The sequence below is a fragment of the Onychostruthus taczanowskii genome, unplaced genomic scaffold (assembly GCF_017590055.1).
Source record: "Onychostruthus taczanowskii isolate IOZ18803 unplaced genomic scaffold, ASM1759005v1 scaffold25, whole genome shotgun sequence".
Taxonomy (NCBI): Eukaryota; Metazoa; Chordata; class Aves; order Passeriformes; family Passeridae; genus Onychostruthus; species Onychostruthus taczanowskii.
The window spans coordinates 1,475,107-1,499,503 of NW_024499796.1; the positions used below are offsets into that span (position 1 = coordinate 1,475,107).

General features: G+C 48.5%; 1 protein-coding gene across 2 annotated transcripts in view; it reads left to right on the forward strand.

Annotated features, from left to right (window-relative positions):
* Positions 1 to 24,397, forward strand: part of PNPLA7 (patatin like phospholipase domain containing 7) — a 124,289-nt gene that overhangs the window by 91,379 nt on the left and 8,513 nt on the right. For both annotated transcript variants that reach the window (XM_041406452.1, XM_041406453.1), the window contains exons 27-33: positions 3,580 to 3,736; positions 9,875 to 9,991; positions 13,882 to 13,951; positions 15,876 to 15,992; positions 17,900 to 18,048; positions 19,827 to 19,979; positions 22,393 to 22,500. In XM_041406452.1, coding sequence (XP_041262386.1) covers positions 3,580 to 3,736; positions 9,875 to 9,991; positions 13,882 to 13,951; positions 15,876 to 15,992; positions 17,900 to 18,048; positions 19,827 to 19,979; positions 22,393 to 22,500 — 871 coding nt within the window. The remainder of the gene's footprint in view (positions 1 to 3,579; positions 3,737 to 9,874; positions 9,992 to 13,881; positions 13,952 to 15,875; positions 15,993 to 17,899; positions 18,049 to 19,826; positions 19,980 to 22,392; positions 22,501 to 24,397) is intronic.

A 24,397-nucleotide genomic window follows, 5' to 3' on the forward strand; every position in this document is an offset into this window, starting at 1 on the left:
CCCCTGCTTTGTGTTGCTCAGGTCAGGCTGAGGCAGTGGCAGGGCTGAGAACAGAACCTGGCTCTGGCTTCCAGCTCCTCCTTGAGCTGGGTCATGCTGGTTCAGCTCTCTGCAAAGGGCATTAATGAATCACACCTGTCCTAGGCACTGAATACAATGAAAAAGAGTTTCTGTTCAGATACTGATTGCACCTCCTGGGCAAATCTTTGGGTTCTGATAGAAATTATTTGAAAGTCACCTTGTAGATCATTGTTTCTAGGCCTCTTGTGGCTGTCCCAGGGCAGTGCTAGTCCTGTCAGGGGAGGTGCTCCATCCAGCTGCTCCTTCAGGCAGCTCTAGGGTGAGAGGAGCTGCGTGTGCAGCTCCAGGGACACTCTGTGCATCCGCTCTCTGGGGTGCTCCTTCCTCCCGTGTGACAACACTTCCCTGGCCCTTTCCTCTGCAGTGAGTGACATTCAGCTCTGTGTCACCAGGAGGTTTTCCCTGTCCCGTGTTGTCACTGCTGAGCAGGTACAGCACTGGCATGAGTTATCCATCTCCCTTTGTTCTCCTCTTGCCCAACACTTGTATTTCCACATATCCCTAAATCGGGACACGTCCCCTGTGAAATTGGGCCTGGTATTACAAGAAGTGCACAATCCCTGGGTTTTTTTCTGCACTAGTCCTCTGGCTGTTAACATGGATCTTGCTCCTGGCTTCAATTTCTTTTCCTCTTCAGTTTGCAGCTGCCCAGTACAGCTCTGTGGGAGCCCAGGGATGCTGTCAGAGGGGATGAGTGCCTGGCAGGGCGCTGGCACACGCTTCCCCTGGCAGCCTGCCCATGTTTGTGGAGCTGGGAAGTGCCGTGGAGCTGGGAAGTGCCCAGGACAGAACCAACTGCAAGGAGTTGTTGAGAAGTCCCATGTAGTAACGTTGCTACAGTGATGGCCTAAAGCTGTAGGGAGAAGGGGGGAAAAAAATCCCCATTTCCATCTTTCAGGAGGTCAGGTGGTACCTGAAGAAAAGGGGGGGCTCAGGCACATTTGTCTTTTTTCAGGATTTAGTTTGCAAGTTCCAGGAATGTTCCTGCTCAGGGTGTTGGATCTGGAAGAACCAACTTTGTGGTTGTGTATAAATGAAACATAATTTAGTCAGGCAGCTTATGGGAGGTTTTCTTACAAGCAAGAAAAGGATGATTCCCATCTTGCTTTGTGATCAGTGAATCTGTTGGAGATCTGTGGCTGTCATATTAGTGGGGTATTGGCAGGGACTTTGGATGCACCAGGAGGGGATGACTTGCCAATAAAAGTAATAATGATCTTTTGTTATTCATGCAAAGGCATCGTGCAGCAAAACAGGAACAAATCCAGAGTGCTCACATCAAATCCTTTATATTTATGGGTGTGTGAATCAGGAGAAGCAGTTAAAGGGAGGGAATCCAGTCTAGAGCTACTCATGGCCTGTTTAAAATTGTCCTCCAAGCAGGAAATGCTTTAAGGTACTTCAAGGTACTTTAGGTGCCCCAAGAAGGGCACCTGATGTGGGCTATCTGCAGAGGGCAGGAGGTGCAGGGAAGGATCTGCTCCTTGTGGAATATCGGGGCTGAGGCAGTGGGAAGTGGCAGGCACGAGCAGCAGAGTGCAAAAATAGCTGCACTCTAAAAGCCTAAAAACAATGGGCAGGATAAAAGTATAATTCCTTTAACTCAGGGCATCTTGTGGGAAGAAGCAGTAGGAGAAGAGGAGAAGGGGAATTTGGAGAGGAAAGCAAAATGAGCCATTTTCTGCTCTTGGACTGCATCAGCACAGATCTGTCATTGAAGTCATTTACACCCAGGATAACCACGAACCTGTCCCAAAGCATTTCAGCAGCTGGAGGGGATTTATTTGGATGGAAAGAATGTGTTCAGCATAGCTTGGCCAAGCGACACCTACGGTGGACTTGGCAGCTGTTAGCAAGTATTTATAGGATGTAAACAGCAAGGGGAAGCAGGATGGAAATAGAGCAAACTGTGGGGGACAGAAAATTGGAAAGGGAAGTTTTTTTTACTGCTTTATGGCCTAGATTGCAAAGCATCCATCCAGGTGGGATGAACCAATCAAAAATGCTTCTTATTCACTGGACAAAGCATTGGAAAGCAGAGGCTGTAGCTTTGGACTGCTTGGAAGGGCAGTTCACCTCCAGTGCAGTGTTCTGTGGTTCTGTAGTGGTTCTGTGGGATAGGCAGGGATCCCTCTCCCACTAGGGGATAAAAGATCGGATGTGATCAGATGTTCATAGGATCAGATCAAAGGTTCCACCTTTGCTCTCTCATTTCTGATGCTGGGTAACAGCAATTAGCAGCTTCTGAGCATCCTGAACACCAGCTTGCGCCTCCCATTTGTCATATTTAGTAGCCACTGACAGCCTGGTGCCTTTGATTCATCCTTTCCACATTTAAATCCATTTGTGATTTGACCTCTCCAGCATGTGGTAACAGTGGCTTCCCCAGTTTGTGCTCTGTGTACACCTGTCTGCAAATTCTTTCCTTTCCATTAAAACCTCTGCATGGTGATATCATTGCTGACCCTGCATGTTTCCCATCACTCAGGATCTTCCCCAGTCAGTGATTACAGTTTGCTTTCTCCTCCTGTGAAGTTCATCCCATATTCTGGTCACCTTTTGTGCTTTTCTCTGTCATTTTTAAGTTCTGCTCTTTTTTTGAGTGAGAAGTCTGAGCTTGCTCATGGTTTTCCAAATGCTGGCCCATCCTGGATGTGTGTTCTTATGTTTTCTGTTGTATTCTGGTTTCTTTGATTTGCCACTTGACCTTGCACTGAATAGTAGGTTAATAATTTTCAGGGAATATCCCCAGGGGTTCCCAAATCCATGTGAGCAGAGCTGGATAAGAGCTAGTTGCTGCAGGGGCGTTGCTGCTTCTGTTTTCCTCTTGTCCCATCAACACTGAGGTTCATCTGTGGTTTATCACCTGTCTCCATTGTTGCTCAGAATTCCTTCTGCACTTGAAATCAAGGAATAAGTTTTCTCTCCTGAAGGAATTTCTGTCATCCTCAAAAGTTGCCTCCTCATCCTCCCCTCTCCTGAGTTTGTGTGCAGACTCAACCTCTCATCTCTGTTTGTCTCTGCTTGCTTTTGTTTCCACCTTCAAATTCATTATTAATCCATGTGGTGCCCCCTCCCAGTACCCCAGGCTGGCTCAGTTTCTGTCAGAATCACCAGGAAAGGAACTGGTGGGAAGAGCTCTGAACTCCAGCCTTTCCTGGGTGCTTTGGGGGGACCCAGTAGACTCTGCTCCCTCAAATCCACACTGACGTTCCCCTCGCCCGTCCACCAGCTCAGCTCTTGGCTGCTGTCATCTCCCTGCCTTTCCCACTGCTCCAGGCTGCGTGGTCGTGTTCCCTCGGATCCTCTGGAGTCTCTGGGAGGATTCCTGCATTCATAATGTTTGTTCCTGGCACCGGGGCTTGTTTAGCAAGAGATTGGCAGCTCAGCTGGCGCGGGCTCGGCTTCCTTAGAAGGCACCATTCATCAGCAGCCTTTGCACTCCTTCAGTGACTGCCTGGCTGACAGTGGCTCTCTCCCTTCCCTCCCTCGGCACAGGGGCTGCTCCCAGGTGGGCGTTATCCGGGCGCTGATCGAGGCTGGAATTCCCGTGGACATGATCGGGGGCACGTCCATCGGCGCCTTCATGAGCGCCCTGTACGCCGAGGAGCGCAGCTACAACCAGATGAGGATCAAAGCTCGCCAGTGGGCCATGGTAAGCACTGGGAGTGTGAATTCCCTGCACTGGGAATGTGAATTCCCTTCACTGGCAGCACTGAATTCCCTCCTCTGGGAATGTTCCCTCCCATGGGAATGGTGAATTCCCTGCACTGGGAATCTTCCCTCTCATGGGAGTGCTGAATTCCCTCCACTGGTAATGTTGAATTGCCTGTACTGGGAATGGTGAATTCCTTCCCCTGGGAATGTTCCCTCCCATGGGAACGCTGAATTCCCTCCACTGGGAATGCTGAGTTCCCTCCTATGGGAATGCTGAATTCCTCCATTGAGAGTGCTGAATTCCCTGTACTGGGAATGCTGAATTCCCTCCCATGAGAGTGCTGAATTCCTCTACTGGGAATGTTCCCTCCCATGGGAATGGTGAATTCCCCCCACTGGGAATGCTGTGCTTCCCTCCTCCAGTGGAGCAAGGCCGAGGAACAGCAGGGCACGGGCAGCACCCAGGAAGGTGCAGCCTCGTGGAATTCAGTGTCTGTGCCACAGAACAAGCCCTGCCTGGCAGTGCTGGGTCACCTGGAAGAGCTGCTCCATGTCCAGGGAGCAGGAGGGAGCTGCCTGGCTTAGCTCTGCACCAATCCTGGTCGCGCTGTCAAGGCACAGTGATGTTGTTGTTTCAGTGTGTCACCTATAGTTATCTTTGTTTTATCTTCTCTTTTGTGTGCGGGAACCTGTTTCCTTTCCAGCTCTCAACAAATGTGTTTCTCTCTTGTGTAATTCTCTCTCTTTTTCACATGCTGTCATGTGTCAGTGGAACTGAGTGACAGAGGTAATCCTTCTCTAAATAACTCCCAAATGTGTCACTCCTGGTCCTGCCTGTGCACTCCACAGCACTTGGACTCTGGGTCAGGAGAAGTTCCTAACTTTCAATATTTAGTACAAACAAAAGCTTATTTTCAAAGTTAACCCAAGTTTTGGGAAGGTTGTTTTAAATAGTAACTTCATTGGATGAGTTTGTTTATCATGGAATCAAAGATTGGTTTGGGTTGGAAGGGGCCTTAGAGATCATCTCATTCCACCCCTGCCATGGGCAGGGACACTTTCCACTATCCCAGGGTGCTCCAAGCCCCATCCAGCCTGGCCTTGGTTTTATTTATTGATCAGATGCTGGATGAAAACTGTCCCAGGTGACACCAGTTCAGACCGACTGAAGGTGAGGATCTTTCTGAAGTTTGCTGGTTGCAAGTTTGTATTTTTCACATCAACCCCATGTCCTGTAGATTTTCTTACCGAAAATGAAATGACATAGGGAATTTTATAAATAAGATTAAGAGTCTTAGGTCTTGGGTTTCAAGGGGAAATAGGGCCCTGTCAGTGGCATGTGGGCACTGTTTATGTCCCCCAAGGATCCTCCAATCTGCCATGGCTTTGCAACAAAAGCTGTCTCTGGGAAGATGGATTGTGTGAGAGACTGAAATGCAGATAGAGGCCCTGGGATGTTTGTGCTGTCCTGGTGGGCAGAGTGCTGTGGGACTGATTCACTTCCCCATCACTGCTTGCCAGAAGAATATGGATTTTATGTTTTTTATTTAAGAACTGCCTGTGCCTGGCTGGCTTGGGAAGCACCCAAAACATAAACTGTTTATGTTCCAGAGCAGTTTGCTGGAATCACAACCCTGGGGGAGGCTCAAGATTAAAGACATAAAGCCAACTGCACTGAATTGTGTCAGACATCCCTTAACCTTGCTCTCTCTCTCTCCCACCTTGTGCTTCCAGGGCAGCATCTGAGTGGGTGCTGATGCCTCCCTGCAGTGCTTTCCCAGCCCCCAGCACTCTGGGGCTCTCTGCACTCTCTCCCAGCTCTTGGTTAAGCTACAGCCATGGAATTTTCTTCTGTACTTTTGTCCAGAGGATTCTCTTGCTGTTTGTCAGGTCTGCCCTGTGCAGGGCGTGAGGCAGAGCTGGAGATGTTTCCTGGGCTTCTCAGGACTGTGTTCTGGAGCTTGCCAGAGCTGGAATCACAGTCACTTTTATCAGGAATACTTAGACATGAAATGAAGGCATTTAATCTGTTGATTAACTTTTGAGCATAAATTGCAAAAGCTCTGAGAACATTTCACAAAGTAAAAGGCAATTTTTGGCCTGGGGCTGTTTCAGGTGTTGGTGCCTTGAAACCTGCAAATAAGTAGTGAGAGAAGTGATTGACCTCTGTTAGAGCAAACATTTCCTCTTATTAATGAAGAATAGATTTTCATGAGGACTTCCATGAGTGTTCTTGCAGGTCCATGTCCAGCCCAGAAATTGTCTGAGGGTTTGAGGAGGACAAAAGCAAAGCCTGCCCTTCCCACTGGTACCAGCAGTGTCCAGCAGAATGGCTGCAAACTGAAGAGAGCCATGAAATCCCCTCTCCAAGATCACAGTGTGCAGAGTTTGGGGCATGAGAAATCTTTTATCAGTGGTTGTTCTGAGGTGTTGACTCTTGTATGGTGTTAATAGTGAGCAGGGAGAGGGGAAAGGAGCCCCAGTGTGTGGGAAACAACCAGGATGTCTTCAGGGTATTCTTGGAAGATCTGCTTGAAGGGACTGAGTGTGAGAGAGCCGAAATATCGCTCAGATAACCCCAAGATTGCCAAATGGGACCTTTCCTGCTGTTCCCAGAGCAGCCCTGGGGGTGGCTGTGCAGGAGATGCCCCAGGAGCAGCCAGGCAGAAAGGCTGGAGCATTCCCTGCTCCAGGATCCTGCTCCTCTGGAGCTCTGAGCCTGTGCTGCTGAAGGTTACTGCTGAGTGCAGCCTGGGGCCACGTGGGAAATGTCTTCATTGGCATGGATTAGTTAACTCTGAGCTTTTCTTACCTCTCTTTTTAATCCATCAGGCTGGATGCTGTTTGTCCTGCATTTATTTATCTTTTTGGTATTTTTAGCAATTGGCATCTCTCTAGCTGTACACTTGGTGCTGGGAGAAGGGATATTTTTAATGGGATGTGTTTTCTGCACCTAATGAAGCAGTGAAGAAATAAATTACTCTTGTCAAAATACAGGGGGAAATATGAAAATTTCCAGTCAGATTAGTTACTGTTTATTGTCTCTCTGTGTCTTCTGCACCTCTATTTTACCAGCAAAGTGAACAAGCAAAGCAGTAGTGTTTGCAGATTGTTATTTTATTTAATTGGAGGATTAATATCTCAAAGTAGAAATATTTCACAAAGATGGAATATTCTTATAAAGGAATACAGTTATTGGTGTGTGTGGGGCTAAAACACTGCTCCTAATGGGGGTGGGGGGTGGCTGGCTGGGACACTGCATTCATTGGCTGCCTGTCACTGTCTGGTGGCACTGACAGCTCAAATAAATGTGAGGTTCTCACCAGGGAGACAGGAGGTTCTGCCTCTGACCCTGCTCTGTTTGTACATTGGGAGATCCTGTGCTTTAATGAGCTGATCTGGCCAGAAATCAGTCCTTGGTTTTTCCTTGTCATGCCAATTCTCATCCAGCCCTGAGTTATATTTTTATTGTATTGATTTAACATTTTTTTTTCTGTGGGAATTCCTTTCCTTGTTTTATTGAAGCTTTATAGGTGATTGCTGAGAAGGCACTGCATGATATTTTGAGTAGTTTAAAAAATACTGGTTCTGTTGATATTTTTGTTGTTGCATAAGTTTTCCTGTAACCTTGGGGGTTTTTTATAGTCAGGAACACTGAAAAATCCTGGGATTATACTGGCTTTTCACACCAGTTTGCCACAATGCTGCATCAAAGAACAAAGGAGCCAGAGATGACAATTCCTCTTGTCCATCATCACGTGCCTTTTCTCTTGTCCTGCTCTGTGAACTTGTCCCTTCCTTGCTGAAGTTTTCTGTACCCTAGGGTCACTTAAACATTATTTTAGGATTGAGGGTCTTTTTTAAAAGAAAGCTCATCTTGTAGCAGAGCTGTAGTAATAAAAGTTCATGAGAAGTTAATGAGGAATTGGGAAGAAATTCCTCCCTGGGAGGTGGGCAGGCCCTGGCACAGGGTCCCCAGAGCAGCTGTGGCTGCCCCTGGATCCCTGGCAGTGCCCAAGGCCAGGCTGGACAGGGCTGGGAGCAGCCTGGGACAGGGGAAGGTGTCCCTGCCATGGCAGGGGTGGAATGAGATGAGTTTTAAGGTCCCCTCCAACCCAAAAAATTCCATTATTCCATGACCTGCAAGCCCTGAGATCACTGACAGAGCTGGCTCAGGGCTGGGCTTCCCATCCTGGTGGTGTCAGGGGATGAAACTCTTGGAGCTGATGCCAGAGCTCCTGGTAGGAAGTGGAGCAGGAGCCAGAAGGCTCTGCCTCCCCAGAGGGTGATCTTTAACTGAATTTATCTGGGGAACAGGAGGTGGTTGTAGCTATTCCTGGAAGGCTGAGGGAGGCTGTTGGCCATCAGCTTCAGCTAAAGGGCATCTTCGAGCTCTGAGAAATGAGAATATTAAGAAATAACCGTTAATTGGAAGTATTTTGTCCATGGGCAAGATCACTGTCAGGATCAGGTGAAATGTGGAGGCTCAGCATCATAAATATCATTTGCAACAAGGGAAGCCCGAAGCTGCTGCTGAGTGGGAGAGGTTTTTCTTCAGTATTAAATAAAGGACTCTTTGTAGATGCCTCTTCCCCTGATTTAATCATTCTGAAGAGACCTGATCCCTATTTTAGGTGCAGCACTAATTCCATCTCCCTCTGAAGCTGTGGGTAGCAGTCTATAGTTAGGTTGGCACACTGTCCTCAGCACATCAAACCCAGAGTGAAGATGTGAATGAAGCTTCATCCTTGGGTTTGTGCTCAGCCTTTTACATTCTCCCACACTTCCTGTTCCCATCCTTCTTCTTAATGATCTTTTTTTTATCCTTGCACTCGTGTTCTCTGGGCAGATCCCTGACAGAAATTTGAAAGCAGCTGGACATGACAATGTAGGCTGATCCTGCTGCTCTTAAATCACTGCCAGAGTAAAGCCAAGGCCAGATGTTGCTCACAGCTGCTTTAACAGCTGGCAGGTTTGAGGCTGTTCCATGTGTCTGCCTGGGAAGGATGCCCTGATCTCTGAGAAGTTGTTTGTTAAATTACAGAGAACATGTAGGGAGAGAAAATATTTCATCTCATGGAAATATTTCATCCAGTGAAATCCTATTTGATTTGAAAGGAATTAATTTGGTCTCGTGGTCTTCTTTTACGTTTTGACTATGGTGTCATATATTAAACATTGAATTTTGTTAGGATTTATTAGGATTTGACAGCAATGGCCTAATTATGGGCAAATGCTATGGCCATAATGCCAGAAAGTTTAGGGATTTTCATCATGTTCTCTTGTAGGCCAGTACACAGGTGTAATAGTGCTGTTGAAATGGAAAGAAGAAGAACTGTGAAAGCTTAATTGTGTGTTAGAAGGGTTGGTGTGCAGGGACCTGCAGTGCTTTAAGAAACCTGATGTGGTTTGGTTTCCCTTGCTGGTGCTGAGTGTGCAACAGTTAAATGCTGGGTCCATAACACATCCCAATAACTGACTTTGGGAATGACAAGTAATGGACCCTGCTCCATAGAAGGTGTTTAAAGCTCTTTGACATGTGCTTGACTGAACCTTGTTGGAGTCCCAGAGAATCCCAGACATGATTTTCTAAATGCTTCCACTGAGGCAAAGAAAAGCTTTAAGTCTGGGAGAAAAATTGGGTGTGAACCCCAAATTAAAAGAGAATGATGAAGCAATTCCTGCCATGGATTTATGGGTTCCTCCCCACAGTACTGAACCACACAGGTGCTGTGGGGAGGATAGTGGGGAGGAAGACAACTCAGAACATCTTTTTTAATAGAAAAAATGTAAAGGATGGAGCTGCAGCATCCGTGGCCTCGTGCACAGGCTGTGCTGGGCACGCTGCTCTGGGGTGTTTTGGGGCACAGGGGAAGCAATGCTCCTTCTTGCAGAGCTTTATTGCAGGGCTTGCTTCTGCTTTAGGGTTTACTGAATGTAAATTTACCACACAGGGAGCTCCTGGTTGTCGATTTTGCAGTTGTATTTCTGTCCCCTGAACACTTGCTGCACTTGTGATGCTTCCAGCATGTGGGCTCTGAACTCTGGAATGGGATGTCTCTGGAATTTCAGCCTTAATGCACATATTCCTATGCATTCTGACCTTTGAAATGCCTCTTTTTTTCTTCTCTTTTAGGTTATGAACTCGGTGTTTAAGACTATTCTAGACTTGACATACCCAATAACCTCTATGTTTTCTGGAGCAGCTTTTAACAACAGCATCAACAACATCTTCAAAGATAAGCAGATAGAGGTAAGTTGTTTATTCACCTTATGGACAGGAAATTATGTTCCTGTGTTCTGTTGGAACAGAAATAGCTTCTTCCATGCTAATATGGAAATCTGGAGCTGTTGGGTGACTGAAAATGTGGTGAAACTGTGAATGTGGTGGTCCATGGCTGCAGGAAGGAGCCTGCTCTTTTTTGGTGGATTTAGAAAACACAAACTGTAAATTATTTGTAGCTATTTCAGTTTGACAAAGGGATCTCATTGTGTGAGAGAAGAAGTGAAAATTGTGACACTGAAGAAGAACAGCTGAGACTGCTTCATCATTATTTTTCCACAAATCAGGTCTCAGAGACCTTCAGGGCACACCAGAGAAGGGCTTGAATCGGTTTGCGATGGCTTTGGCTATTTTGAATTTTAGTCTTGAAGCTGGAGTGAGTTTTTCTGAGCAGCCTACTGAAAACTGCAATAATGGCAGAGTCCCTTGTGTCCTGGTTTGCATTTGATGACTTTTTTTGTAGTTGCTGGGTGTTGTGGGGTCCACCTGAGCCAAGAGCCACCTTTGGAATGCACCTCTCCCCCTTCCCTCAGCAGCAGCAGATTGTAAAGCACATTATCAGTGTTTGTCTTCCTACATTACCCAGCTCAGAGAGTGTTTGGGTAGCCTTGGAATTTCACCTGATTTGCAATTTTAACCAAATTATTTCTGTGTTTGCATCCTTGTGATGAAAGATCATGTAGCAAATTAACACTGTATATACTTTAAATATATTTGGTAAAAATAATCCAAAACATTCCCTACCTAAATGCAAATATGAAAGTAAGTGATTAATCATCATGTGGCTTAAAATAGCAGTTTGCTGTGCAGAGGGGATGGTGCTAGAGACAAGCAGGTTTTAGAGAATCCTGGAATCATCAAGGTTGGAAAAGGCCTCAGATCCCTGAGTCCAACAATTCCCCCAGCACTGACCCCTGTCCCCAGGTGCCACATCCACATGGCTTTTGAGCACTTCCAGGGACGGTGACCCCACCACTGCCCTGGACAGCTGTTCCAATGCCTGACCACCCTTTCCATGAAGGAATTTTTCCTGCTCTCCAACCTAAACCTCTCCTGCTGCAACTTGAGGTCGTTTCTATCTATCCCTGCTTTGGATTCCAGCAGTCAGTTCATTGTACTTCCTTTTTAAGATGCAGCAGATTCCTTCCTTAGGAATTTCAACAGCTGTAGTTGCATATTCTGGTCTTCCCTTGCAGCCACAGGAAGGTTTTGTGTGAGAGAAATCCAGTCCTGAGGCATCCCGCAGCATCATCTCTGCGCACATGTGCTGACCATCACAGCCCCAGTCCATGGCCAGGGTTTCCTCTTGTGGGAAGAATTCCCTCAGATAAATAAGGAAAAATGTTGTGTGCTCAGCCAGGAGAGAGGGAGTTACTCCTTCAGTGCAATTCCCATTCAGTGTGGTGTAACCAGTCCTGGAACTGGGAGCTGCCCCAGGGTAAGGAACAGGAGCTGAGGCAGGAACCTTGAAAAAATATTTTCTCAAAGCATTTAAAGGATCCAAACTACAAACATCCATCTTTTCTCCCTAGCTGGGGTGGGTTTGGCTGGGTAGCAATGATTTCTACCTGGAAATTCCTATCAGTTAAAATTAATTACAGCCTTACAAGCAGAGATTGTGTTTGGGTGCTTGGCCGCAGCTGCTCCTTCCTGGGAGGATCTGCAGTGATCCCAGGAAAACCTGGGAACTTCCTACCTGAGTGGCTCTAGAAAAGTTTAAAATTTGGAAGTTCTGGGCCAGATCATCCTCTTTGCTGCTGTGGCTATGAGGTGACACCCCTGTGCTTCCCACAGAGTCCTCACCCCTCTCCCCCATGGGAGGCAGGAGCAGGAGCGCTGACGTTGAGCTGTTATTTCTGACACTGAAGGGAGGTTTCCATTTTCTCTGAAATTTGCTCTCTGCCAACCCTTGTTATGTGGGTGTCTCCTGATTCCCAGCAGTGCTGCTCGTGTGGGGGCCCTGGTGACAAAAACCCCATCACTGCTTCCAGCCACAGGCACTCCCTAAGTTGGGATCATCCATGTGAGACCCTCACGGGGCACACCCAAACCCAGGATGGGGCTCTTGGACACACAAACCCAGGCCAGGGTGCTTGAAGGAAATTTCTCAAGACATAGAGCTATTTTCCTCTTGAATTACCCATCCTTCTGTGAGAACATCAGCCTCTGGAATTTTTATTTTCTGTGCCAGAATTCTTATCCCCATGCCAAAATGCCCTTGTAAATCATCTCAGCTGGGGGCTCAGGTGTGAGGAATCAGACAAGACTTTTATGAAGTCCTGTTTCAGACTTGAATGATGCTCTGTTCCAAAATCAGTGGAACAATCCCTGAGCAGTGAGGTTTTATTGCTGTGTGGGAGGGCTTGGGTTAGTTTGCTTTGTGCAGGTGATTGCAGGAACATGAAAGGAGGTGTCAGAGAGGCTTCTTCTCCCATTCCCCTATTTTTACTTAATATGTGGTTGATGCACTGAGAAGTGCAATCCCCAGAATATCTTCAGCATGGAGAGGCACCCTAATTCTCTTGTAATCACACTTTATTCATCCACTTTGCTCTGGCATTTACACTGGGATTGTGATACTGGTGCAGTGCCTGTGAGCCCTCCCCAGTCCCACCAGCTTTGCAGAGCTGCTGAAGAGATTATACTCTCCAGAAAACCCCTGCTTCTTGGCAGTGCAGAATTTCAGGCTGAACAGCACAGAAATCACACCAGGAGCTGCAGCCTGGCCAGTGAGGGAGGGCTTCCAGCTCCATTGGTCCTGGAGTCCAAACCTGTGTTTGGTTTGGTTTTAAGGCCCTTAAAGCTGTGCTGCAGAAGGCCCAGACACCATGTCCAGTGAACAAAGCTGCCTGGGAGGGCAGGTTTTCCTCTTCAGCCTTGATTCAAGTTTTCTGATTGACAGAGCAGCATCAGCTGTCCCTGTGCACAAGCTCAGTTTACTCAGACAAGTCCTCCTGCTTCCCCTTGGCAGCTACCATTTCACCAGGCACCATGGAAACTTTCCAAAACTGTCCTGTCTCCAGCAGGGCCCTGCACACTTGGGAGGTCACCTTCCCCTTTGCTTTTTCCAGCAGGTGGGAGGTGAGACACAGCTGAAACCAGAGGGAGAACTTTCCCTGCCAGGAGCAGGGCTGGGTGGTTTGCTCTGGCCCCATTGAATAAACTCTCAAAGCTCTTGGCTCAGCCATTCTTTTTGTCTCACCCTCCTTCTGTTCCACACTCCCCACTGTTGTGTCACTCTGCAGGATCTCAGGCCACCTCTAGAGCCTTCTTGAGATGTACCTTGCAGGGTCCTTTGTTCCTGTAGCTAGGGCTCCAGAGTTTGGTGTTGTCCTCTTTGATTCCAGAAAATGCTGGATCTGCATTTCCTGCTGAAGTGATGACCCTGGCTCCATCACCAGGAGGTACAAATTGGCCATTGCTCAGTGAAGAGGCCATGGATCATGTTCTTCATGTCCTCCAGCACTAAACAGCCTCGGGATCCCTTGGGATGGGAGTGACCATCAGACCCCCACCCTTCACCTGAAATTAAAACAAAAACACCCTGCAGAAGGTGGCTCTGGTTTGTGTGAGGAGCTCTCTGTGCTGCCTCTGCACACTCTGCTGAAACAAGGGGCTCTTGCTACTGCAGAAAGGACAGGAGGATTTTTGTCTGCCTTGGTTCTGAATTAATTGTTTGCATGAGAGACAAATTTATGAATTTAAACACAGGACTGAGAGGTTTTTCTCTCTTCATGCAGGTGTGTGTCTGTAGCTCTGTCTGGTAAGATCCAGAGGTGGTTGCTCTGCTGTGTGTCAGGCACAGGCTGTGGTCAATGCAGGGTCACAAATTTAGTAAATTTGGGACTTCTCTGTTGCAGGATCTGTGGATTCCTTACTTCACCATCACCACTGACATCACTGCCTCAGCCATGAGGGTGCACAGGGATGGTGAGTGTGGGCATGGCCTCTCCGGGCCTTAAACCACCATGGGAGCCTTCAGGGTCACCCCTTCTTCCTGGAGATTGTCTTTGAAATTTGTCTTTCCTTTTGTTTCTCCCTTCTGTGTTACTTGCTGAGTACCAAGCTGTGGTTGTACACAGGTGACAAGGGACAGGGCTGCTGGGAGGGAATTAAATGAGATGCTGCATTCACTGTTTGAGGAGAAAATGGCTCCATTGGCACCTTTCTGTACACTTAAAGCATCCTTAAAGTGAAATGCAGGTATTTTAGCCATAAATCAGACTTAAAATAACCAAAGCCTTTGACAATTCAAATTCCCCTAAATGAAGCTCTCTTCACCCAGAACAGGCTCTGCCTGAAGCAGGGGCTGAGTTGGGCTCTTATTTGGGGTCAGTCCTTTCTGTTTCTCACTGAGTGAAGAGGGGAGGAGGATCTGAGGTGCCTGGGATGTGTCCCTGCCTTTGCCTTTTGTCAGTCTGGGGTAACAGGGCAGTGACTCAGCCTGCAGGGGAGGCCTCCAGGTGCCCCAGATATTCCTGGGGGGAGCTGCAACCTTTGTTGCCACATCTGATGTTTGTCCCTGGGGCTGGCACAGGTCACACTGCCCATTCCTGCCGTGCCAGGGGGGTTATGGAGCTGCTGAAGGACTCTGGGCTTTGATCAGGGCAGCTAAAACAAGCAGAAAAAGGATTAACTCTTCTCAGAGGTTGTGTATTCCCATTCCACAGCAGGTTAAGCCAGTTGAGGTCAGGAAACTCGCTCCAGCCAGCTGCTTGTCCCCATGGAAGTTTAATGGAAGGATAGGAATCAGCTGGAGAATGGTTACACTTGTCTCCACTGAATGGAGATAAATTAAGTTCCCAGCTGCTGCCATTTCCCATCTTGGTTTGGTCTGTGAGGTGTAACACACGTCAGCAGTTTCCTTGGGTGGAAGTTCCACTAAAACTATTAATAATAATCCCCAAATGTGCCAGCATTAACCTGTGCTAACAGCAGGAGTGCTGGGGTTGTAATTAGAAACAGAGCTGTTATCTGTTTTAAAAAGAAAACACCAAAAGAAAATCAATTCCCAGAGAATTTGCTGGGAAGAGTTGCTGTTGGAAGCACCAGGCAGTTAATTACTGAGCAGTGATTTAACACTGCAAGGCTCACTTATCCTGGTATTTTAAAGATCCACTTCCCAGACAAGCCTCTTGGCCTGTGGAAACGCAGTGTCTTCCCAATTTGGTTGATGCAAATGTTAAGAGAAAAATCAGTGTATAAAAGCCTTAAAGCAGAATGTTTTACAGGAAACACGGCCAGTCAATTTCTACTTGACTAAACTTTGTTTCTAACAGCTTAAAGGATTATTACTGTTCCTTACAGCACCAACAGAAATGGCACAAGAGAAGATAATGATCCCCAGCAGGCATTTGTAGTGATTTCACAAGACAAAACGTTTGCTTGTTGCAGAGGAGGGAAAACAGAATTTTTGGGGGTTCTACAGCTTGTATTTTTCAGGTTCAGGTCCTGCTAAAAGCCGGGGGTTTGTGGATCTCTGTAGAACACAGTGACTGCAGCTGCACTTGCTCTGTCAATCCCTCTGTCCTCAGCAGAAACCTTCTCCTTCCCCCTCAGCCCCAGCTCCACGAAGCCTGGTGCTCCCTGCAGTAGGAATATGCTGAGATCCCACAGGAAGCAGTAAATGTGAGGAATGGGCTTAAACCCTGGGTTCTGGCTTTGCCTGATGTCTGCACAGTCTTTCTTTTATCCTGGCCAGCAATATGTTATAGAAAATAAACTGTTTTAATAACTTCCTCACAGTGTTCTGAGGAAAGCCTCTATCTCTTGATTATCTTAATGAGTGCAGCAGCCTCCCCCCTGCGTGGCAGTAATTAATGCTGGCTGATTAATGCTGCTGCCCTCCCTGCAGGCTCCCTGTGGAGGTACGTCCGGGCCAGCATGTCCCTCTCAGGGTACATGCCACCCCTCTGTGACCCCAAGGATGGCCATCTCCTCATGGATGGGGGCTACATCAACAACCTGCCAGGTAGGAGCACAGCTCACGGGGGGAGAAACTCCCAGACCGGCCCATCAAACAGCCTGCAAGCCTTGGGGCTGTTGTTTTTTCCCCAAAACAAAGAGAAATTTCATGGACACCTTAAACCTCATGCTGGTTAGCTGGAGTCCTTGCTCTCAGTTTCCTGGGTGTTCCTTTATCTTGGCTTTATTAATACTGTTTTTTATGAAATATTTCCTGATAGCCAAATTCTGAATGTACAACTCCCAGCTAAGTCTGAATTTAGTGCTTGCTGAAGGCAGAGAGGAGAAATCAAGCCATAGACATACCATCTACCTTGGAGTTTCTCTTCAATCAGTTAATTAAGAAATAATTCTGAGAGAGCAACAGCATTTGCTGCTCAGGCTGGTGTCACCTGGAGCATGTGACAGTGGGAGAATCATGGGGCCATGGAAGGAGGGATGTGGGGTGTGGGATGAGATCTGAAGCCCCCAGCAGGGTCCAGGGGTGTGAACTGGCTGTGTTTGGGATGTGTTTTGTGTCAGGTTTCACTGCAGTCACAAGGGTGGGTGGCTCAGGGGTGGCCAAGGCAGCAGAGGTCTGCAGGATCACTGCAGTTTGTGACTCAGGTGAAGAGGGAGGAACCCCAGACAGAGACTCCCACCTGAGCAACTCGAGTCATTTACATCTTCCTGTCACACCCTGACTTTATTTTCGCATCAGGGCCGTATTTACCTAAAACCCAGAAACTGAAATGGCACAAAACAGGTCCCCCAAATCAGCATCTCCATTCTTTGTGCTTGTAAGCAAGAATGGTGATCTGCAAACCAAAGCACCTCTTGCATCTCCACAGCTGCAGAGGGCAAAGAACAGGCACAGGTGACACTGGCTGGGAGACAATAGACCGAACGAGCCCAGGAATATAAATCCAAGTTACAGAACAGATCTGATCTAAAGAAGTGTCTAAATTAAGCCTCTAAATTGGCTCTTCAAAGCTGTGGTTTTCCTACGCAAAACTATTCTGGAAACTGCAACTATCTTGGACTCTGGGGGTGTGAAAGAAATATAAATCCATTCTGTGAGGTTCATGTCCTTCTCTTCCCTCCCTTGGTGCTTCCCTAAATCCTCATCTGTATCCAAAGACTGCAGCTCGTCCTTTTACTGACCTTGAAGTGGGAAGTGTTGCCTCATTTCTCTTCCCACTTTGAGATGTGAATCCTTCTCTTGGATCCCAGAGCTGTTCTCAGGCTGCCATCCAGCCTCTCCTCACTGGCAGGTCCCTGTCCTGCTCCTCCCATTGTCACCTTCTCCCTGCAGCATTGGCACTGCTCTCTCTAAGGCACTGCCACTTGTTCTCTCTGCAGGTCCCCCAGGTCTTTTTTTGGAATTAATGTGAGCTTGATGTGCTCTATCCTATTATACCAACGTGGTGTCACTGCCCTGGTGCTGTGTCCCCTGTCTCCTGCTGCCTCACAGGGCTTCTGGTGACCTCAGGGAGGGTCAGGTCATCCCACTGATCTGGGGTAAAACATCCCTGTCAGTGATGTCCCCCGGCAGTGCAGCAGTGGGGACTCACCCTGGGGTCACTCAGGGCTTGGTTGGTGCAGGATTTGGGATCCCTCCCTCCACACAGAACCTCCCTGAGTGGGAATGGTCTGGTCTGAGCTGCTGCAGGTTCATGTGGAATCATGGAGTTGTTTAGGCTGAAGATCCCTCTAAGGCTAGGCCAGCCATTCCCCAGCACTAACCCATGTCCCCAGGTGCCGCATCCACCTTTTGGATCCCTGCAGGGATGGGCACCAATGGTCACTTCTGTCTTGCTGCTCGCTCGCGGTGGGTGCGACCTCAGGTCACACACCTGAACCATGCAGACCTGTGTCTGCACCTGGGGGCAGCAGCAGGGAGGGCAGAGGGGCTCTGACACCTCCTGTCCCCAGCTGACGTGGCCAGGTCCATGGGGGCCAAGGTGGTGATCGCCATCGACGTGGGCAGCCGCGACGAGACCGACCTGACCAACTACGGCGACTGCCTGTCCGGCTGGTGGCTGCTCTGGAAGAGGTGGAACCCCCTGGCTGAGAAAGTCAAGGTACTGGGAGCTAGGCTGGAATGGTTTCCCGGAGGAGTGGGAGAAGTGGGAAGATTCCCTCTGTTACTCAAGGAGCAAGTCTGTGCCAGATTTGTTGTTTTGCTGGATTTCACAGAATCCCTGGGCTGGAAGAGACCTTCAAGATCATTGAATCCAACCCAGCCCCAGCCCCTCAACTGAACCCTGGCACCCAGTGCCACATCCAGGCATTGTTAAACACACCCAGGGATGGGGACTCCACCACCTCCCTGGGCAGGCCATTCCAGAAATTTATCACTCTTTCTGTAAAAAAACTTTTTGCTAACATCCAACATGTATTTCCCTTGGCCCAGCTTGAGGCTGTGTGCTCTGGTTCTGTCAGTGCTGCCTGGAGAAAGAGCCCAGCCCCAGCTGAGCACAGGCACCTTTCAGGAGCTGTGCAGAGTGATGAGGGCACCCCTGAGTCTCCTTTTCTGCTGAAATTTGAATTCTTGTTCAAAGAACTGGACAGTGCCTTGACACCACAGGGAAGGCAGTGATGTGGGAAGGGACTGGCAGAATTCTTAAAGCAAAGAAACCTTTTCTTGGAGCTACATATATTCTGATAAAGTCAGAATTTATTAATTTTACCCATAAAAGTAGTAAATCTGTCCAGCTCACTTTCTGTCCTGTATGTCTCTGAACAGCTGATTTAGGGAGATTTTAGCACTTGGCAGTAATTAAATACGACTGATAAACATGGGTCTGCAGAGCATGATTTTATTGTTAATATTTTCCTTTTGTTACATGTGCTCAGGCCAACTCTGTTCCTTATTCTGCATTTCCTAAATTCCCTGGCTCTGCTGCTGTCCCCCAAGTGAATATTGATTTTAATTCTTTCCTCTCAATTGCATTCCCCAGTTGGAATTGGTCTCAGTAGTACCCACTGAAATATTCCAACTGCCTGAATGGCAGTAGGCACCCATGGAAACATGGAATTCCTTCTGAACACCACAAAACATTTTTTTTATTGGTAGTGGTGAAACACTGGCCAAACAGAGGGCTGGCGGAGTTTCCATCTTTGGAGATGGTCTAAACTCAGCTGGACATGGTCTTGGACAAGCTGCCCCAGCTGACCCTGCCTGGGCAGGAGGGATGGAGTGGATGATCTCAAGGGGTCCCTGTCCACCTCAGCCATTCTGCAAAATCTCTGCCCGGGCACTGGACAGATCAGAGAACCATGGAATTACAGACTGGCTTGGGTTGGAATGGACATCAAAGCTCATTCAGTTCCCCCTCAAGGCTCCAAGCCCTGTCCAGCCTGGCCTCGAACATTGGCAGGAATGGGGCATCACTGATTTCTGCCTTGGCTGATCACTGTGCCACTCACCTCAGCAGAGATCTCTCAGCTCTGCATATATTTCACTAGATCCTGGAATGAAGTCTGGGTTCACGCTTGTTGGAAGGCAGTTCCCTTCCTGGTGCTGATCATGGACACTCCTCCCAGCCTGCCCACACTGGGACCCAGCTGGAGGTGCTGCAGGGTCAGGGCATCACCAGGTGCCAGCTGTCTTGGTTTGAAAAGACAGGTGTCTGCTGAGGAAGGCAGGAGAAATTAAAAAACCCCCTCCTACTGAATTATTATAATTTTGAAACTAGGAGGCTCTCAGGCAAAGATGTGGGAACTGACAGATGGCAATGGAATAGACACCCCCATTTCCAACCTAAGACACCCGCTCACTTCTCCCCCATGGTGAGCACACCGAGCACGTTCTGAAATGCACTGGGAGGAGCTGAATTTGTGCATTTGTGCCGGGCAGGTGCTGAACATGGCTGAGATCCAGACTCGGCTGGCCTATGTGTGCTGCGTGCGGCAGCTGGAGATGGTGAAGAACAGCGACTACTGCGAGTACATCCGGCCCCCCATCGACCGCTATGGCACCCTGGACTTCGGCAAATTCGACGAGATCTGTGTGAGTGCCCCTGGGCAGCCCAGGGCCCCAGCCCTGCTCCTCACGGCCCTGCTCCTCACGGCCCTGCTTCTCACAGCCCTGCTCCTCACGGCCCTCTCCTCACGGCCCTCTCCTCATGGCTCAGCTCCTCACGGCCCTGCTCCTCCCGTCCTGCTCCTCACGGCCCTGCTCCTCACTGCTCTGCTCCTCACAGCTCAGCTCCTCACGGTCCTGCTCCTCACGTCCTGCTCCTCACGGCCCTGCTCCTCACTGCCCTGCTCCTCACGGCTCAGCTCCTCACGGCCCTCTTCTCATGGCCCTGCTCCTCACGGCCTGCTCCTCACAGCTCTGCTCCTCACGGTCCTGCTCCTCACGTCCTGCTCCTCACGGCCCTGCTCCTCACTGCCCTGCTCCTCACAGCCCTCTTCTCACGGCCCTGCTCCTCACAGCTCTGCTGCTGCTAATTAGTGCTGCAGCCGGTGCAGAGTGAGAGGAGTGCGTTGGCAGAGTGAATAATTGACACTCAATAATGCTATGGAATGATAGCCCAGCCAGGAGATTGGATTAGCAGCAGGAATTGAGTTAGTTATCTTGATTCTCTAATGACCTAGGAAGGGATGGGTTGCCTCGCTCTGTTTCATGGCAGTTCGGGCGCAGCTGCTCAGTGAGAGCTGCTCTGGGCAGTTTTGGGATTTGGCATTGCTGTGGGCTGGGGTTTGTCCTCACTTTCTCCTCCTCCTGGAGTTTGTTGTAGCATGAAAGGTTTGCAGAAATCTGTCAGGGAGGCCTTGAATCCTGGAAATGGAGGGAAATGTGAAAATACCTGGTTCTGTGAATGTTTGAACACTTCTGTGAATAAAACATCATCCACAATTCCTCTGCACCCCTTAGAGGGTCAGGAAGTGGCACCAGTGTCAGGGTGTTGGAGAAGTGGTGCTGCCAGGTCACACATCACTGGCACTGGGTTGTGTTTGTTTGTGTCAGAGCCCAGCATGGGCAGAGCTGGCTCCAGGTGTGCAGGGAATTGTCCTGGTGACATAATCCAGTGTTCACAGCAAAAATGTCCCTGCTCAGGCAGGACAGCAAAAACCATTCTGGTTCAGTGTCTCCTGTCAAGAAAATTATTTTGCTGCCTCCTTCCATTCTTTGCCTGTTTTAGCCCTGCAGGCATCTTCCATGCCTAGATATTCCTGCAGAGCTTTACTCCTCTCCCAGGCTGGAAAACCACCACTCCTCCTTGAAGTCAATCTCCATTACATTTCAGTGAGAAGCTGTGATGCCCCTTAGCCTGCAGACTGATCTCTCTGGTCCTGGCTTAGCAAACACGGACCAACCCCAGGAGCCCAGCTTAGCCCTGCAGATTCTCATCTGAGAGACTCCTTAGGACACACAGCAGCTCCTCCAAACCACCAGCTGATTTCCCCAGTGTAAATATTTTCTCTGGGATATTTGGTGTCTCTTGGCTCCTGGGCAAACACTGCTGTCTGCTTGTGGATCTAGGACTTTGCTGATAAATAATTCTTTGTTCTTTGCCAGCTGGAGAGCCCTGGCTGATGTGAAAACCCTGACAGACGGGTGTGGTAGTTCATCATGGGAGCAGATCGTGAGCTGTCACGTCCCTGCTCCGTTCTAATGTGCTGCAGTTAAAGAGATGTAAAAACACCAGGCAAACTTTGTCAGTGCAATAAAACCTGAGAGAAGGGGAATTCCTCACAAGGGTCACTGTCTGTGAGCAGGTTCTTGGCACCAGACACTGCAGGGATGGATGGAGGGGCAGCACCTCCTGGATCCTCATTCCCTGCAGCACAGCTCAGTAACTTCTGTCCACAAGAGAACTTTAAACTCTGCTGTCCAAAGGGAAGGACAGTCCAGGCATTCCTTTATCCTTAGGGGCTGGGAAGTACTGGGGGGGTTCATTTCAGCTGTATGCCTGGATTTTACAGGAAATAGAAATGGGCATCAGCATTTTCCAAGGAGCTGAAATATCTTCATGTCAAAGCCCTCATGTTGAGCCCAGAGCAGGGGTGACTGTGGGTCAGTTCCTGAAGCTCAGCTTCTCCTGGCTATTTTGGGTCAGCCTGACCCTGCCAGCAGCAGAGCTGTCAGCTCCTTTTTCTCCCCTTAATCACCCCCACCCTGGGCTGGGATAGATGAAGAGAAGTTAATTCCAGCCCCAAGGAAGGCTCTGAACCCTCATCCAAAAATGAGAGGAGAGACAACACCAGAGGTTTAGTGCTGCTGCCAGAACCAGGGCTGGAGATGGGATCCAGGACTCCCTGTTCCTCTGTCCTTCCCATTTGGTTTTTCAACATAATTTCTACTGTGTTCTGAGAAAAAGAGTAATACTTGGAGGGATGGGTCTGATTTTTCCAGTTGTTTCCATGCTAATGGCAGTTATTAATTACTTTTTTTTCTCCTGATTTTTTTTTCCCAGGAAGTGGGATACCAGCATGGGAAAACTGTGTTTAATGTGTGGTGCAGGAGCGGAGTCCTTGACAAGATGCTGAAGGACAGGCAAGAGACCTGCAAATCCAAAACTGATGTAAGTGCTCAGGGAAATGCTCTGTGCTCCTGGAGCTGCTCTGGGCTGGGGCAGGGGACAGTGACTGCCCTGAGGTTGGTTCACAGATCAGGGCTCTGGATTTCCTGGCAGAGAAGTTCCAGTTGGTTTTAAGAAGCAGTTATCACCTTTTTGAGGGATTTGGATAATATATGATAATATAAGAGCTCACTGTCCTTCCTCTCCTTTGAATCCCTCTGATTTGAAACCCAAGTGCTACAAAGGCTTCATGTTTTACCCAGTAATTCTTTTTCATCATCTTTTAGAGAGGGAAATGAGCAGTAATTTTTTTAAGGGATGGCCAGAATGAATCATAGCTGTCATGAGCCTCACAGAGGGAAGTCAAGTGAGGTGAGAGATGACACTGAGGATTTGCAGCTCTCCAGGGGTGGGTGGCAGAGCACTTTAGCTCAGAGACAGGGAGAGGATGGATGGCAGGATGGACACTGGGCCAGGGATGAGGGGTGGATGTTTCCACATCCAGGTGTCCTCAGTGGCTGTGAGTCACTGAGGGGTGGAAATGGCTCTGCTGGGAGGAGGTGAATGTCACCCTCAGCTCCAGGGGGACTTCCCAGCATTGGATGGATCTGCCCACGCTGCCTGGCAGGGCAAAGTGGCTCTGGAAGGAGCACACAGGGACTGAGCCCTGGAGGAAACCACTGGAGGTCCATGAGCCTGAGGAGCCCCCAGACTCCTCAGCCTGGGGTTCCTCCCTGGGAGCACACCTGGATGGGGAGGTGCTTCAGTGTGACTGCACAAGATGGGTCCTCAGTCCACCTCTGGCACCTCTTGATCAGACATGAGGGGCTGGGGTTTAGGTTTTGTGTAAAAAGTCATAAGGAGAGGTCAAGGCAGGGAGAATTGTGTGTCTCAGAGTTGGCTGTGTCCTACTTCAGCCTTGCTTTTAGCACCAGCCAGTAAAAAGCCTCAAACGTTTTCAGTGCTGTGACAGACACTTCTTTTAAAGAAGACTGCTTTTTAAACTGCCCTTTTGACAGGATTCAGTAATGGAGGGGAATATTTCACTTAAATCATGCTATCACAGCAGCATGATGGACATTTATCACACCTACCCTGGCTTCTGTGGCACTTCAGTGCCCTGGAGAGCAAATCTGTCACCTGCTCATTGCAGACACAGCCTGGCCCTGCACTCACTTGATAATGAGGCACCAAGTGCTGATTGCTGAGGTGCCACAGCATGGAAATAACAGGGTTGGGAGAGTGACTCACCAGCCCTGCCAGGTTATGGAGCAGGAACCACGGGCTCTGTGCATCCCTGGTGCTCCCAAGGACTGTAGGATCATCTGCTCTTCCTCCTAAAACTCCAGAGCCCTCTGAAACCCAAGATTTTTGCATCTGACTTCTGTTGCAGGAGATTTATTTCTGTGAAGTTACAACTGTTGCAGCTCCCACTGGGGTATTTTTCTTGCTTTTCTTAGTCCATTAGAATCACTTAAGTCCTTTAGTATTATCTTCCAGGCAGAGCAGCTGATATTTTTAACTTGCCTTTCATTAGCAAAGGTTTTGATGCTTTATGTGTTTTAGTTCTTCATCTATTTCTGGAGTGTTCAACATCTGAGAGCTGAGTGCCTTTTCTTATCATCCCATTTCCATGTCGTGAGCATTGCAATTTTATTTAAAAATCCAGATACTTAATCATTTAGATGCTTCTCCTTTGCTTTGATCATTTAGTCCCTGTTTATCTTGTCTCCAAAATGCAAGTACTGAAGACACAAACAACAGGAACCTTACATAAACTTTACTTTGAGCAGCCCTTACTCCTCCCCAGTATGGAATACTGCAGCACCATTAATTGGGTCTACTTGGGGAAGTTCTGTCTACTGAGCTGTTATTCATAGTCAAAGCTAAATATAATCCA